Below are 15374 nucleotides of genomic sequence, written 5' to 3'. Positions count from 1 at the left end.
GCCCCGCAGCCCGCTGCCTTATCGATAAGAGCTATGCGCCCACCCACCAAGCTGCAGTGTACCTGCAGTCACCGAGGCTCGACAACCTCACATCAAGTGCACTGTTTAAGCTTGAGATTTTGTGACACAACAACCGCCCAGAAGAATTGTGAGAACTGCAAGGATACTCGGCCCCTGTTTATACTGGAACCTTCCGTATGGCGTCAGGCGAAGTCCATCCGGCATCTGAGCCGTCAAGATGGTAAATACAACCCCCCTCTATAGAGGATCATCGCTGATTCCATCCCCCAGGCGCTATCTGGACAACGTTCGAACCCGAGCAGGGCCGTTCACCAATGATGAGGTCTTTGACGCCGGGTTAGTGGTTGACACAATGGATAATATGAAGATACTGTGAGTTCCCAGGCCTTTCAGCTCGGGCCTTGAATCTGCTAACCAGCCGCTACAGCGTTATGTCGGTATTCCAACTCCGATATCTGACTGATTGACTTGGACTAAGTTTAATGTTACAGTGGAGCCGGGGGTCTAGGTTGTGAGATTCTCAAAAACTTGGCTCTGTCCGGATTCAAAGATATCCACGTTATTGATATGGGTTTGTTCGCTTGTGCCACCGACATCGCCATCCCGAGGCTCATTCTTTTGGATAGATACGATCGATATTTCGAACCTGAATAGGCAGTTCCTCTTTCGGAAGGCAGATGTCGGGAAGTTCAAGGCAGAAGTGGCTGCCAGCTTCGTGGAGAGGAGAGTCAAGGGCGTCAAGATCACGCCTCATAACTGCAAGATCCAGGACTTTGATGAGGACTTCTATATGCAGTTCCAGCTTGTGGTCTGTGGTCTCGACAGCATAGAGGCACGGCGATGGATCAACGCGACCCTCGTGAATATGGTTGACCCGGAGGTCGAGGATAGTTATAAGCCCCTAATCGACGGTGGTACCGAAGGTGAGTCCCCGAGTTCGAGGATGGCCCGGGTTGATCCGGAATGGCCCCTCAATGGTGCTGACTCGTTCCAGGTTTCAAAGGTCAGTCGAGAGTAGTCCTGCCCTCGGTGACTTCGTGCATAGAATGCCAGTTGGACATGCACGCACCGAGGGCAGCGGTACCCCTCTGCACCATCGCGACCATTCCGCGCCAACCGGAGCACTGCATCGAGTGGGCCCACATCATCGCCTGGGACCAGGAGAAGCCCTTTCCCAAGCTGGACAATGACGACCCCGAGCACATTACCTGGCTTTACCAAAAGGCCCTCAATCGTGCCGAGGAGTACGGCATCACGGGGGTCACCTACTCGAGGACGCAGGGCGTCGTGAAGAACATCATCCCGGCCATCGCGTCCACCAACGCTATCATCGCGGCTAGCTGCTGCAACGAGGCTCTGAAGATAGCGAGCAACTGCGCGCCGTCCCTAGGATACCCGAACGACAACTACATGATGTACTCGGGCAACGACAGCATCTACACCTACACGTTCGAGCACGAGAAGAAGGACGACTGCCCCGTCTGCGGGAACCTGGCGAGGGACCTGGAGGTCGACCCCCGATCCACCCTGCAGGAGCTGATCGAGTCCATGGCGATCCGGCCCGAGGCGCAGCTGAAAAAGCCGTCGGTCAGGTCGGAGAGCAAGACGCTCTACATGCAGTCGCCGCCGAGTCTGGAGGAGAAGACGCGGCAGAATCTGGACAAGACGCTGACCGAACTCGGGCTGGGTGACGGCGAGGAGATTGGCGTGACTGACCCCTCGTTTGCGACTGTGTCTTTCAAGTTCAGGCTCCGCTTCAAATGAGAGGAGGCCTTGGTTACGGTCAGGGGCGTCGGAGGACAGGCACCATATATTTGTTGGATTATGCTGGACGCATCTCTGTGCATAGTGATGCTTGAGAATCGAGGCCTCGGGTGAGGTTGAAGATAGGCAGAAAATCAATCAACCTATTAAAGAAAGTGACTACCCAGCCTTTTTTTGACCCCGGACGCCACCTTGCAATGATCTATCTATCTCCAGTTGTGTAGAAAATAAGAGAAGGAGGAAAACTATGGGTACACGTTCCCAACCACGACTAACTACCTAACCATTTTGACGACCTGCTTCTCCAGCTTGGCGCACTTCAGCTTCATCATCTTGATGGCCTCAAGGAACAGCTCGTCACTGTCCCACTGGCCGGTGCTCTCGATGGAGAAGATAAAGTGGTCCCTCCGGCGGCCCAGCTTGACCTTGCCCTGGAACTCCTCGTGGCGGAGGCACTCCCTGCTGACCGTGTCCCTCATGGGGTCCCTGACGACGGCCTTCTGCTCGCCCTTGCGGCCCTCGTAGCCGCTCCCCTCCCGGGACGCCTCCTCCGCCGTGACGGTCTCGATCCCGATGACCCCCTCGGGGAAGCAGCCGGCGAACTTGACCGCGTCGGCGCCGAGGATGGGCCGCACAATGTCGATGGTCGGCATGAGGCGGTACGATGCCGTGGCGACGGGCGAGAACTTTGCGTGGTCTGCGCCGACGCCCTTGTGCATGTGCATCATCAGCTGGATCGACTGGCCCGGCCGCATCTTGGCGATCAGCACGTCCGGGTTGACGGGCGCGATGGCGTCGTCGCCGGAGAAGTAGCGCGGCTGCTTGCCCTCGGGCGTGAACACAATGTCCCGCGCGTACACGTGCGCGTGCCGGAACAGCTTGGTCGGGTCCTCCTCGCCGGGACCGGCGTCCTCGTTGCGCGTGCACTCGACGTTGAGCGACAGGCTCACCGTGTTGAAGTCGAACGTGGTCGAGAACGGGTCCTTGTCGGCCTCGGGCTCCCTCCACCACTTCAAGAACCGGAGGAGGCCCTCCTTACCGCCCTTGAACGGGATCAGGCCCAGCCGATGAGCTAGCACCTCGTCTTGGATCACCGACGTGTTGTTCTCGATGAACACCTTCTCGATGGCGAGGGTCGGGATCTCGGAGATCAGGATGCGCCGGAAGGCGTTGGCGATGGAGGCGTCGAGGCCTATCAGCGAGAACGAGGCGTCGAACTGCTCATTGTTGTGGAATTCTACGCTGAGCCCGTCCCGGAACGTGTCGATGTCCCACGAGTTGTCCTCGCCCGGGAAGTGGCCGGGGAAGTCGGTGGAGATGACATCCGTGACCGTTTCCTTGTTGATGCCGACTATCTACAAGTACAGTATTAGCCGTCAGAGGATTCTAGTCAGCAGTGGGGATGACCATGTCTGATATACCTTCCGCCGGTCGAGTTCGGCTTCGCTGCGTTTTGAAAAGGGCGCCATGGTGAACTCATCATGGTGGGGTTCAAGGGGGGAAAGAGGCCCAGCTTTGCTAGAGACACTTCCCATGGCAGAAAATTTTGGCGTGGAAGTTTTTCTTGACCGCCCGCACACCGAGAATTACCCGTTTGGCTCACCTTCTCACCGCGCCTGGTCTGTCTGAGAATCAAGGGTTGCGAATATGTCTCTTGTTTTTAAGACTCTCTGGCTCTTCTTCCGATAGAATTTTTTAGGCTTGGAAAGATTGCAAAAATGTGTCTGTGGAAATCGAATTGGATGTGATAGGGAAGGGAACACTATCCAGGGGAAAGACAGACTGCAACCTCCATCACTCACATTTTGTTCAAACCGCGTTCTTCAGGAGGATGCCAGTTCCTGTGACAGTATCTGGGTACCTATCCAAGTACACAATTGCATCCCGTAAGCCATCGGCCAATCTCGTAGCAGCCAACTCCTCCCTATTCCCAGTTGCAACCACTATCTGTCCTTGACACCCTTTTCTTTAGTGCCTCAGTTGTGAGTATATCGACCACCTGTATCAGTCTGTTTCACGATCTCATAAGGCTAAGGCACTTGGAGATGGAGATAAGTAGGTAGACTTTGTAGTCGTCAATCTAGCCGTTACAGTCACATGTCTAGCACAATGTTGAAGGTCCTCGAGTGAGTGTCAGGGAGCCACGAGCTTTTTGATCCGCCTGCGGATGTCAATGCTGCCTGGAGACCCTTCCATCATGCAAATACATCGTGCGAAGAGCGTTGAACCGCCCCGTGTGGGAATAGCGCCGTATAGAGAGTCAACAGAGCGAGCGACAACGAGTGAGATGGGTACAGTATGTGCCATCAAACCTGTCAGTGTGGAGCTCTCAAGATCTTCATATGGAAAGCAGCGTGACGCCCAGGCCTCTTGATTGGTATTAACCACCATTCACCCCCCGAAGATAATATTACATCCGACCAGCCGGGACAGGGCTATCGACTTTGCGGAAGCCCATCGATCGGTCGTGCTCGAGGCCCTCCTCCCATCTCATCACCCCTCTAGTCTTGCCGTCCCTTGAGTAATCTCTTGGTCACCTTGTCCTTCTCGATGATATAGACGTGTGCACCCCAGCCTGACAGCGCATCTCTGTCCACCGCATTCAAAAGGGCCTGAGATATCGTCTCGAAGAGCTCCTCGGGTTCCTGGTGCATCCCGGTGTTAGCTATCGTGTGGACTCTGACACGGCCCGGTCGAAGGCCAACTCGAGAAACTTACCAGATCTGGCTCCCACAAGCTCTCGCACATGCCAAACAGCTGCTCCGACGCGGTGCCGGACACGATGAAATCCTTGGCGAAATCGATGCATCCGATGCTGTCAAAGCCGCAGATGAATGGCTGTCCGGTCTTGGGCTCCAGTCCGGCGACCACGGGCGAGACGAAGTAGGGGCCGAATCGTCGCTCGTACAGGGTGCTGCTGACGAGGTTCGCAAACGTCTTCGGCGCGATGTTCCGCTCCTCCCGCAACCGGTACAGGTTCACCTTGTAGCGGAAGAGGTCCGACACAGTCGCCAAGTCGGTTGCCAGCCCTGTGAGACCCAGGAAGACGTCGCCGTACTGGAAGACCTTGGGGAAGTTGTTGGAGACGGTCAGCGCCTGCAACCCGAGGCGCAGATCGCAGGCAATCGCTACACAGTCCTTCCCGACCATGGCCACGCAGGCACCGCCGTCTGCGAGTTCGGTTAGCCCAACAAGATCATTATTATGAGACAAGGCGTAGCGGCCGCCAGCATTCGATTGATCACGGTCGAGGCGCGACAATATTCAGGCTGGGAGATCATGAGGATGGACGGGACAAGGGCAACGGACTTATCGAGAACGGCGAAGACTGGAGCTGGAATTAGCTAATATCAAGCACGGAAGTTGGCATATTTTCTTACCATCTTGAATCTTTAGTTATGCTGCTTGTGGGAAGGTTGGGTTTGTATTGACGGTGGTGGTTGCTGAGCTGGATTGATAAGTTGAACTCACGCTTCCAGAGCTCCAATCGACAAGGCAACCTGAGCTGGCGTGGCGCCAGGCGTGGGCAGCTGCGGCGCTAGGCAACACCCCTGTCGGACCTGCGAATGACGAAGCGAACAGTCTCCAAGTTTATACGGAGGTACATACAAAAAAAAGCGGCTCAAACTTACTTCTACAAACATTCCAGAGGAGGAGGATACAACCGAATGCTCCTGGATATCTGTCGATTTCTCATTATTGCTGGTTAGGTTTGTTTTACTCTAAAGCATTCTGTTATTACTCATATCCCTACGTAGGTATTAGTATCAACATAATATATAGGCTAGGTTTGGGGGGGGCTGGTATTTTCTGTACATGCAATGCTCGCACTGCGACACTCTCTGACTACGGGTCCTACACCTAGAATGACAAGTTACGTATCGCAAGGCTTCCTTTACAATCTACATTATTCTGGTGCGCTTTTGAAGGTACGGTTGCCACATCACTGCTTACAGAGCATCCCCCATCATCGAGCGGACCAACCTACCTCCCTAGGTAGCTACCTACTACCTATCTACCTAAGCTGCCTATGGACACCTACCTACCTACCCCACCATCCTCCTAACGATAAACCTCAATCTTCATCGCTGGTTAAGTCTCGACTCCTCATAATCCCCAGGAGCATACGAAATCTTCTGTATCTTCTCGCTCGAAATAAGGGCCAATATGTCAGCCCACGTCGAGGTCATCGCCACCGACCTTCGAAGAACCAAGATCAAGGTTTCTCAGGGAACCTACCTTGTGGACGTGCTCCGGGAAGCTTGCCAAAAGCTGAATCTGTCCAGTGACAAGTACCTCCTTAAGTATGTGAAATACCCCTGCATATAGGGATAGAGGTTTAGTTGCCTTCTGACACCTCCCAGGCACAAGCAGAAGCAAATCGATCTCTCGGGGCCCTTCCGAACCTCAGGCCTCAGCCCTGGAGCCAAGCTCGAGCTTGTTGCCAAGTCAAGCAGCCCCTCAGTCATCAATGTCGCCATACAGTTTACCGGCCGCGATGCGGCGATGATCCCTAATGGGCGGCTTACCGCAAAATTCCCGAGCGACTTCACGATATGGAAGGTGCTCCGGCAGTTCGAGAGCGGGACTGCAAGTGGAGGCCACAATCTGAACATCACCGCAAGAGGCACCGCGCAGAGCGATAATGGCGCGCAGAGCGGCAGCGGCCAGCTGTACTACGAATCACCAGTCCTGAACATCATGGGCCGGGAGCTGTCCTCCCTCGAGGACTTCCAAAAGACCTTGTCACAATGCGGCATCAACTCTGGCTCCGTTCTCATTCGAGTGTCGTTTCGGGCAACAGGGAAGACATTATACGAGGCCATGCAAGATACCAGTCAGTACCTGAGCGTCGTCGAGCCGGAAGGCGGGAAGGAGGACACTGCACCGAAACAAGCTTCGGACGAGACCATGGGAGAACCTGTGGCAGTGGCGGGCCCAGATTCAGCTTCAAATGCAGCGCCCCAGACAACAGGACCTACACCACAGACGGAACAAAACACGGGACACCCAGAACCTATCCCAGCACGACAGCCGGTTGAACAGGATACAAGTACAGCAGGAGCAGCAGCATCTGCAGGGCACCACAACACAGCCACCGACAGCTCTGCATCACCAGCCAACGCCGACGCCGACGCCGACGCCCTCCAGCCAGTAAGCGTCTTCTCGGCCCCGACAGGTAACACCATAGCAGCGGCCCTGATCGACGAGCCGGACTCGGACTTCGCCCCGACGATCGCGCACGCGCAGCTGCACCAGGCGCGCCTCCTCGCGGGGACCCAGAACAAGCGCCTCAAGTCGGACAAGGAGCTCGAGGCCGCCGCGGCCGCCGAGGCGGCGCGCCTGGCGGCCGTCAAGTCCGTCGCCGTCCGCGTGCGCTTCCCCGACGGCACCTCGGCGCAGTGGCGCTTCGGCCCCGACGCCACGGGCGCGACGCTCTTCCGCGCCGTGCGCGGCGTCATGGCCGAGCCCGCGCAGCCGTTCAGGCTCGTCCTGCCCCACGGAACCGCGGCCGGGGTCGGGGTCGGGGTCGTCCGCGACGCCGGGCAGGCGGGCGACACGCTCGTGCGCGGCCACGGGCTCCGCGGCGGCGTGCTGGTCAGCCTTGTCTGGGGCGAGGGCGCTTCCGCGGGGGCGCGGGAGAGGCCTTTCCTCAGGGACGCGGTGGCGAGCCTGGCACGCGACGTCGTCGTACCGGAGGTGCCGCATGTGGAGGAGGACGACGACGAGGATGCGGGAGGGTCGGCGAAACGGGTCGCCGCGGGCAGGAATCAGAATGGGGAGCGGAGCGGGGAGGGCATCGGGAAGAAGTTGCCCAAGTGGTTGAAGCTGCCGGGGAAGAAATGATGGGTTTGTGGCCTGTCCGCACTGACTGCGGATCTGTCGGGACCTCTGGTAGAAGATGGTGTACTTGTTGCCCTGTCATCGATATCTGTGGCTCAACCCATTCCATCCATGCCTTCCCGTATTCTCGGCATCTAGGAATTGTTGTTGGCCGCCCAGACTTTAAAATAAAGATCGGGCTCCGGTTCTCTCTCTTCCCCTCCCCCCTTTCCCCTGACCCCAAAAAGATCCCTCCTCATAATGTTTGAGAATGAGAATACCTATCAGGCAACGCGAAGCTGAAAGGTCTGCTACTCATCCCTGGGGGGCTAGAGCCCGTCCGAGGTTGCACCCCTGTGCGAGTATCACCCGAAAGGCTGTGTTTCCATCCGGCCAAGAGTTCATCTGGGTGGTACGAGGGGGGTCGTTGTGATCGTTGTTAACTTGTGATGAAGCCGAGATAGAATTAGAAGAAGGAAAAAAGAATAATTTGAAAAGACCTATGTAAATCTGCTTCTGTCTCTGTTCCTGGGCGCACTGGGCCCGTATTCCTTACACGGCAAAAAGAACTGCCTGTAGTAACGTAATCCACCCGTTGCCCTCATAACGTCTCATGTGGGGGAAATAGAACGCCGTTGGGGAGGGCAAATCTATCGCAGTGGTCAGACACGAGGGGGGATAAAACTCGAGTAGATCCCACCGCCGATTCTGTCCTCCGCCCCTTTAACCCTTTCCATGTCCGTCCGTCTCCTCTCCAACCCCTATACCAACATGTCCCTAGAGCCAGCCATATTCAACTCATGCAAGCTCGGTTCCATCAGCTGTGAGGCTTGCAAGCCTCCACGAGGATACAACGCCCTCCAATACTCATACACACTTTGAGATAATAATAAGAAAATGCATTTCGTAAAACAGCCACACGCCGCTGAAGGACGGCGAAGGAACAGGGCGCGCCCCGTTTTCCGGCGAGTAATCGATCAATACTCGCCACCAGCGCCGTTATGGCCAGGCTGGGCGCCGTACAGGGCATAGCCAGAGGCGTCTGCGCCCTCTTGCGGGCCACCAAGCTCGCCGCCGGGGAAGGTGCCCGAACCAGGGTTGGCACCACCCCCTGCGGCGCCATAGCCTTGACTGCCGGGTCGGTTCTGCTGGTTCTCCCCCCTATTCGACTGGGACTGCTGTGACAATAATCAGAATCTTGTGGGACGCCAAACCCGGTAGTCACTAGTGGTCCACCCCGAGCGGGAGGGGGTCTTACTTCTCGATACTTGGAGAGGTAAATCTTGAGAGCCTCAGCGTAGTTCTCAAATCCTAGTGATGTCATGGCGAACAAGATGTCTTCGCCGTTGACGGTTTTCCTCTTCTCCTGATGGCACTTCTCAGACGCTTTGATAGGTCAGAATTTATGGAGACACAACCGAGGCAGACAGAGACTCTTCAGTCTCAGATCGCTTACCCTCACTCGTAATGAAGGAGATGAACTCGCTGACACATTCTTGCATGCACTCCTTGGCCTCCTTTGCGATCTTGGCGTTCTCGGGGAGTGCATTCTTCATGATGCGGGCGACTGGTGCGAAATTGCGTATGTTAGCATCGTAGCCATCCTCCTTGTCGGCCCTCGACGGGGAGAGAGGGCAAGAGTCTTGTGGCGAGGTGGAGGACAGATCGTGAGACATGACCAGTCAAGTCGATATGCGCGGCTGTCTTGGGGAGGCAGACCAGAAGCCATGCAAGCGGGCACAGAGGGGAAGAACACACGAATCATGAGAGAGCAAGGAGGAGATATGACATACCATTGGCTATGGGCAGCCACCGGTCCTGCTCTTTTACCTCGAACTCATAGGCGAGCCCGCTGGAATGTGGGTCTTGGGGATCGTTCATTTGTGCTTCCTCGTCGGCGTCCTGTACACCTTGTTCGACATCCTTAGGATTGGATTGGGGGGAATCCGACATATTTGGCTACCTGCAGCGGCTGCTGGCTTCTTGTAGGGGCCCTTGGGCGGGTGGTAGCTCGCACAGCTGGATTCGACGGGGGTGGGTGATGTGTTCCCTGCCTGCGTACACGTTGCAGGGTTGGTAGGGCGTGCGGCTTTTCTTTGGCGGCTCGAGCTGCAAGAATGCGTCAAGCGTGCTTCTTCGCTCTGCGTGTCCCGGGATAATTTTTTACTCCCTAGGGATTCCCTGCCCGACTCTCGGGCTCTGACAGAGGCAGCTAGGAAGGATGGCCCTTGGGGGGCTTGGGGCTTGGGGCTGGGGGGGGTGGCTAGGTAGAGTGGGAGCGGGATGGTGTGGGGGGTGCGAGGTGATGCGTCGACTGCTGCGGGTCCGAAGGAGAGACTGGCCGTTTGTGTACGGCAGCAACCTGATGTCGGATGGCCTTGCTGCAGTGATAAGCGGGTGGCTCGGTTTCTGGGGCCCGATCAGCCAGCTGGAGCGGCCCTGTTCCCCGGGGGGTTGGACAAGTACCGAGGCGAGCGGCCGCGGTGCGCTGCTCAGTAGCCCTGCGTCGAGACGAGGTTACACCAGAGAAATGCGACGGGCAATGGTTGGCTCGTCGCGGTCGGGCAGGACGTCGGATCGCGGGGAAACGAAGATTAGAGTGTACTGCGCAATAGTTGTGCTGCCACGGGTTGGTTGCGCGCCTCGTGGGATATCTGCATAGTCGCGTCAGAAGAGGTGTGCGGCCGAGACCAGGGAGTGCGGCCAGCTCCAGAACGGAGGAAGCTTGTTTGCGCATGCGCACCTCGCGTGGGCACCTTACTTAAAAAAAACCACTAAACCCAAGAAGGCCTGCTGGTGTGCCGTGCTCCTTCGAACCTGGTCGGCGGCAGTGCGTGTATGCGTCGCTGAGTTGTTCGAGCTTGCGATTGCGATGCAGGCAGAGTGCGCTGTGTGGAGAGTTGGCTGCAAGAACGTGGGGTTGGTGCAGGAGGGAAGAATTGGGAAGAGAGGGCAGAAGCGGGTCTCTGGTTTTGCGGTCAACAACAACAACATGGAAGCTTACCCGTACATAGGTAAGCCGATGATAATCCCTGCACGCTACCTCCTCCGTACTTGGGAGGCGGTCGACGTTATCGATAACGAGATGCAGTGGACATCACATCAGCGAATGTACGTACATCTGGTCGACCCAAGATTGTTGCAAGAAAGCCTGAGGATATGCCGCCCTCTGAAGTACCTCTTGGCCTGTGCCCCATCATTCCATGCCCAGAGGTCAGAACCTAACAAGTACCGAGCTAGGCACCTACCTCCACACCATTTCCCTCTTACCGCTCCCTCTCCGAGTGCTCTGTGATCGGGCTCTTCCTGTAGGACCGGACATATAAGAGACCGCATGCGCTTCATTATCGAGCTGAACTGTCCGGTAGATATGCCCAGGACTTCAGGTCACTATCCCTTGCCCAGCGAGGGCAGCGGTCAGGGCGCCATTCGCATTCCGGCCATGCCTCTTCGTACCAAGAATTCGGGCCCTATTCTCATCCGTAATCACACCGGTTGTTCTTCAAGCCTTCTGTGCCTTGTTCAACAACAAGCTACCTAGCTTAGTTCCCTATCTTGGTAAGTAGTGTGTGTGCCATTGCATGACCCATCTATGCTGCAACACGGACGTAATTCCTTCCACCCCGAGGCACCTCAGGAGCGGTGAATGAGGTCGGAGGCGGGAACGAGCTCAAGGAAACAGGCTGGGATGGCAGGGCTGGGCTGGCTGGGCACCGGCCGGGTGCCCCCTTGGTTTCAAGGACTACCTTATTAGGCGGTGTCGCTTGAAGGCCTTCCTACACTTTCTTGTCAACAATCCGGGCATTGAATTGCCGATGCCATGTTTCTCTGGCGGTTGGTCGTTGCCTGGCTCCAAGGCCGCATGTCGTTGGATCCGAAGCCACGGAAACAGCAGCGATGTGGTGTGCGAGCAAGGATGCTGATTTGGCAATTGATTGCCTGCAAATAAACAACGAAGCAGGAACAGGAAGGCTGACGACAGCCGAGTGGTTCTGTATGGCCGTCGTTCAAGTTGTATTTCTGAAAAGACTGGGTGGGAGGTGGTCATGACTGGCCATCTCGCGGCGACCACAAGGCTGGCAACCCTATTTTCGTCCAATGACAGATTTTCTTTCTAGTTCTCTCCTCTTATTGGGAAGAATATCTAGCCAATATGATTAATGCGAAGACTTGTTGCCAATCATCACATCGTCGCCTCGAGTGGGCGAACCCGGATGTTACTCTGCGCCTGCAGGTGTTGCTTCCCCCCTCTTCCAAAAAAAAAACACACAACTCTACCGAGCAAGGTGTGGGAGATGCACCTTGCAAGCCAAGGGGCCTAGCAAGGACAACTGGCAGAGCAAGGAAGAAGCTGCAGGTCTTCTGTCTCTCCTGAACTCAACCTTGCAATGAGAGCATGTCATAGATAGGTAGGCCTTAGCCCCCACTGTGCATGGGTAGTGACCCGGTAAGTGACGTACTAGGGCGACCTATGAGCATTCGGGCTGTTCATATATCTCTCTTCACATGGTACTTCTTGAAACAAGACCTAACAGGTCATCGGCAGTGTAGTGGCCTCGAGGGGTTGAAAATACGTATGGAAGCACGGCATTGGGGTGTTCTAAGCGGGCCAGCCCTTCGTCCTAATACTATCGCGATGATGTTCATAGCAGAAAGGGTAGGTTGGCTATGGCCCCGTTCAGCGATCGCAAGAGTGAACCCCCAATTCTTCGGATAATTATGACCAGTAAAATCTTCCCCTAATAACATGCATCACACCCCGTGGCGGTCCAACGGAAGCCCAGAAGCCCAACTGCTTCGCCCAATTCGTCTCCATCCAGTTGGGCACTGAGACGCCTAGGCGGCAAGGCGTTGGTGTTCACACCATAAATTTGTACAACTCATCGACACACGCCACCACGACGCAAATTTCTGGACGTCGGAGATGGTCCAGCCACGCAAGGCGTGATCAAATAGGTCCCGTCCCGGCTTGGAGGCCTGCTCAGCACACTGATGTCTGGTAAACGTAGAAATTCCATGCACCGGAACCAAAGCCTCAAGACCGCGCTATTGAACCCAAAATAACATTGCCTGACAACATGCGAGACATCACCACACGAGGAGGGGCGCATGAGCAAGGCAGACGAAATCGCTGCATCTGGCCTGAACATGCAGGAGCGGGTTGACACTACGGTGCCCTGGTCTTGATGACATGGCGCGGCACCATCATCCGCGAAGCTGTTACTAACCCGGCAGATGATCTCAAGACTGAACGACTTGGATATTGTTCTTTTTCTGTGCCAGGCAGCAACGGTTAGATTCCCGGTGTCAAGCTGGCGGGCCTGGGCTGACGCCTACCTTCCACTTCTCCAGATCGTCCTGTTTCGACTTGTACTGCTTGACCAGGTCGTCAAGCACCTTCTTCAGACCCTCGGCGTTGGTCTTGAGCGCGGGGACCACATCCTTGACGGTCCTCTCCACAAGAACGCCGTTAATCATCCGGAACGCCTTGCGGTCGTCCGGGAGCGGGCCCAAGGTATCAAGAACGAGTCTATGGGATTGGGGATGAGCGGTGAGCAGGGCATGTCTTGAGGGGCGGTGAGGCCGGATGAGAAAAAAAAATTGGGAAGCAAGACGTAAGTCAAAGCCCCTCCCGTCATCAACTCAGTCTCAGCCTGCATGTGGGAAATCGAAGAACAGAGAGCTGCAACTCACTTGTGCTCTTCGGCTTCTTGTTCCACGTCGCCAATTTTTTGCGCAATCTGCTGCAGCGTATTCTTGTAGTTGGTGTACTGAAGCTGGAGATCTGGGGACGCATTAGCGACTTGTCCCTATCCAACCTCCACTCATGCCCCCTCGCATAGCTTACCCTGCTGTCTCTTCGCCGAAGCTCCCTGCGACGCCATGTTTGAAAGTTGCGCCGGTTAGCACTGGAAAGTGTGATGCAAGATAGGATGAATTTGAATTTCGTCGCTGGACTTGCTGTGGTGAGCGAGGTGAAGTCCAAGCTAAAGGTGGCCCAAGCTCCACCATAAACTTTCGGGTTACTGTACCACTCAGAACCCGAATCTTTTCTCTGACAAAGAAAAAAAGAAACTAATAATATTCGCCCAAAACTCGTTACTGGGAACGGCAACACAGCGATTCCAGCTTCTTTCTCGTTGCGGAGATTCAATTTAATACTCATAACTCTCTGTTAACTTACAATGCACCCCCATCTGCATACAAAGTACAATGCAGGTCAGTTCCCCTCCCAGCGCTCCCCATTCCTCGGGGCATAACCTGACTTGATCCCCCCTTCCAACAGGCTGCGAAGAGCTCATGACAGCCCTCGAGGATTGCCACGCGCGAGGGTTCCTGTGGAAGTCGATGGGCATGTGCAACAATACGAAGAAGCAGCTGAGCCAGTGCCTCAGGGCTGAGCGGTCGAAGCACCAGGACGCGAATCGCAATGGCTCATCAGACAAGAAGCACCGAATCAGGCAAATGTGGAAGGAGATCGACGAGAACTCGTAGTCGCCATTCCCTAGGGGGTCAAGACGGGCTAGACGAGGAATACCATGGGCGTGCGCCATCCGCGCTGCGCGATTCTATGCGATCATACGATACGAGACTGGTGATTTAGAGGAGCTGGGCTGGCTGGGACGGACAACTCTCATCTCTGCATTGGGAGGCGGCGTTCCTTGTACGGCGTTTCAAGAGTTTGGAATTTCAATACGCACACACACACACACACACACATGGAACCGCACATGGTCAATTCTGCCTGCACTTTGCATTTTTAAATGGTACACAGCAAGAGCCTTGCTTCCTCCTCCCTCCTCGCCTTTACAGGGTCCGACGAAGCGCGGAGCCAAACGTGATGAGTCCGTATGTGGCGATGATGCTGAGTAGGACCGGGACTGGCTTGCGCAGGCGAATAGCCCGTGGGATCGAGGCGCCGCCGAGGATGATCGATGCGGCGAGGCATGTCTCAATGCCGTACGGCTGCTTGTTCTGGATGCGATACCCGCCAACGGCGTCTGCCTCGTCGTTAGCAACGATGTATATCCATATATCGATATGTCCGTTTTGCCGTTCCCGCAGACGAATAGAGGCAATACTCACAAAGTAGCCCGACTGTGCAGCCCGCGATGACCGAGGGAAGCGACCCCGTCCTAGCGTATCCGGCGATCCCGCCGGTCACGGTCAGAGCCGCCAAAATGTAAGAGGGTCCTTCCAAGCCCTGTGTGCTGGTCAGCGATCCCGTGCCAGTCCTAGGTCTTCCATACGCTGTTCACGAACCATATTTATGATTCTTCGGTACTGCTGAAGTATATGTGGCGCTGTGGTGTTTCGTTGTAGGTCGTCGAATGCCTTTCCAAAGAACACCTTGGAAATGGCCCGAGACATTCGATAAGTCGACAGACCCAAAATGTGGGGCAATCCGGGGAACCACTCAGAGGTCCGCGTTTGAAAATACTTTGGTCTCAATATTGCGTATGCCTGACAAACAAGTACTGACCAACACTTAGACGTAAAGCAGTCCCAAGCTTCTCTGCGATTTTGTTCACCCAAATGACTAAATCCCAAGTGGATTTGAGATGCTCTCACAAGTCTTAGACCCGATGTCATGATGCGAGAGTTACTTTACCCGGGTTGAGGGTGCAATCGAGTCGCATGTCTGTATGACATATTGCAGAGTGGAAGCCAATCTACAACTTCCTTCGAACGCCGGCCTCCGTTTATGCTTGTCTCATTGTCTAGAACTAAGAAGCGTTGGATTCCGATGATCAATGATTGTGGCG

The 15374-nt window shown here is 55.5% G+C and overlaps 9 protein-coding genes across 9 annotated transcripts; 3 read left to right on the top strand and 6 right to left on the bottom strand.

Moving 5' to 3' along the window:
* The first annotated feature begins 75 nt into the window (after nucleotides 1-75).
* QBC33DRAFT_534904 (NEDD8-activating enzyme E1 catalytic subunit) lies at nucleotides 76-1969 on the top strand. Its single transcript, XM_060427576.1, has 6 exons — nucleotides 76-241; nucleotides 292-393; nucleotides 449-454; nucleotides 513-592; nucleotides 648-944; nucleotides 1016-1969. Exons 1-6 carry the CDS (start codon nucleotides 198-200, stop codon nucleotides 1783-1785), a joined length of 1299 nt encoding a protein of 432 aa, XP_060284636.1. The 5' UTR covers nucleotides 76-197; the 3' UTR covers nucleotides 1786-1969.
* QBC33DRAFT_534903 (DNA-directed RNA polymerase) lies at nucleotides 1802-3387 on the bottom strand. Its single transcript, XM_060427575.1, has 2 exons — nucleotides 3207-3387; nucleotides 1802-3140 (listed from the first exon to the last, which is right to left on the bottom strand). Exons 1-2 carry the CDS (start codon nucleotides 3318-3320, stop codon nucleotides 2061-2063), a joined length of 1194 nt encoding a protein of 397 aa, XP_060284635.1. The 5' UTR covers nucleotides 3321-3387; the 3' UTR covers nucleotides 1802-2060.
* A 443-nt stretch (nucleotides 3388-3830) lies between these two features.
* Nucleotides 3831-5260, bottom strand: QBC33DRAFT_534899 (proteasome A-type and B-type). The gene is made up of 4 exons (XM_060427574.1): nucleotides 5166-5260; nucleotides 5095-5113; nucleotides 4504-4955; nucleotides 3831-4430 (listed from the first exon to the last, which is right to left on the bottom strand). The coding sequence occupies exons 1-4, from the start codon at nucleotides 5166-5168 to the stop codon at nucleotides 4287-4289; spliced, it is 618 nt and encodes a 205-aa protein (XP_060284634.1). The 5' UTR covers nucleotides 5169-5260; the 3' UTR covers nucleotides 3831-4286.
* A 692-nt stretch (nucleotides 5261-5952) lies between these two features.
* QBC33DRAFT_449234 (GLUT4 regulating protein TUG-domain-containing protein) lies at nucleotides 5953-7632 on the top strand (the record flags this gene model as incomplete). The annotated part of the gene is made up of 2 exons (XM_060424509.1): nucleotides 5953-6089; nucleotides 6150-7632. The coding sequence occupies 2 exons, from the start codon at nucleotides 5953-5955 to the stop codon at nucleotides 7630-7632; spliced, it is 1620 nt and encodes a 539-aa protein (XP_060284633.1).
* A 458-nt stretch (nucleotides 7633-8090) lies between these two features.
* QBC33DRAFT_376610 (nuclear transcription factor Y subunit B-3) lies at nucleotides 8091-9716 on the bottom strand. The gene is made up of 4 exons (XM_060424027.1): nucleotides 9402-9716; nucleotides 9065-9175; nucleotides 8867-8994; nucleotides 8091-8786 (listed from the first exon to the last, which is right to left on the bottom strand). The coding sequence occupies exons 1-4, from the start codon at nucleotides 9559-9561 to the stop codon at nucleotides 8586-8588; spliced, it is 600 nt and encodes a 199-aa protein (XP_060284632.1). The 5' UTR covers nucleotides 9562-9716; the 3' UTR covers nucleotides 8091-8585.
* Nucleotides 9717-10772, bottom strand: QBC33DRAFT_376609 (uncharacterized protein). The gene is made up of 2 exons (XM_060424026.1): nucleotides 10370-10772; nucleotides 9717-10262 (listed from the first exon to the last, which is right to left on the bottom strand). Exons 1-2 carry the CDS (start codon nucleotides 10600-10602, stop codon nucleotides 9872-9874), a joined length of 624 nt encoding a protein of 207 aa, XP_060284631.1. The 5' UTR covers nucleotides 10603-10772; the 3' UTR covers nucleotides 9717-9871.
* A 2077-nt stretch (nucleotides 10773-12849) lies between these two features.
* QBC33DRAFT_514023 (putative prefoldin subunit 2) lies at nucleotides 12850-13493 on the bottom strand (the record flags this gene model as incomplete). Its single annotated transcript, XM_060426026.1, has 4 exons — nucleotides 12850-12882; nucleotides 12946-13138; nucleotides 13303-13393; nucleotides 13457-13493. 4 exons carry the CDS (start codon nucleotides 13491-13493, stop codon nucleotides 12850-12852), a joined length of 354 nt encoding a protein of 117 aa, XP_060284630.1.
* A 300-nt stretch (nucleotides 13494-13793) lies between these two features.
* Nucleotides 13794-14103, top strand: QBC33DRAFT_557877 (cytochrome c oxidase biogenesis protein Cmc1-like protein; the record flags this gene model as incomplete). The annotated part of the gene is made up of 2 exons (XM_060429842.1): nucleotides 13794-13827; nucleotides 13895-14103. 2 exons carry the CDS (start codon nucleotides 13794-13796, stop codon nucleotides 14101-14103), a joined length of 243 nt encoding a protein of 80 aa, XP_060284629.1.
* Nucleotides 14104-14246: 143 nt separating this feature from the next.
* Nucleotides 14247-14969, bottom strand: QBC33DRAFT_534884 (transmembrane proteins 14C-domain-containing protein). Its single transcript, XM_060427573.1, has 3 exons — nucleotides 14872-14969; nucleotides 14695-14812; nucleotides 14247-14609 (listed from the first exon to the last, which is right to left on the bottom strand). Exons 1-3 carry the CDS (start codon nucleotides 14872-14874, stop codon nucleotides 14416-14418), a joined length of 315 nt encoding a protein of 104 aa, XP_060284628.1. The 5' UTR covers nucleotides 14875-14969; the 3' UTR covers nucleotides 14247-14415.
* Between the last annotated feature and the right edge of the window lie 405 nt (nucleotides 14970-15374).

This window comes from Phialemonium atrogriseum (genome assembly GCF_030411735.1).
Source record: "Phialemonium atrogriseum strain 8032-3 unplaced genomic scaffold QBC33scaffold_9, whole genome shotgun sequence".
Taxonomy (NCBI): domain Eukaryota; kingdom Fungi; phylum Ascomycota; class Sordariomycetes; order Cephalothecales; family Cephalothecaceae; genus Phialemonium; species Phialemonium atrogriseum.
The sequence above is the reverse complement of the archived record's forward strand: the minus strand, read 5'-3'. Positions and strand labels throughout refer to the sequence as shown.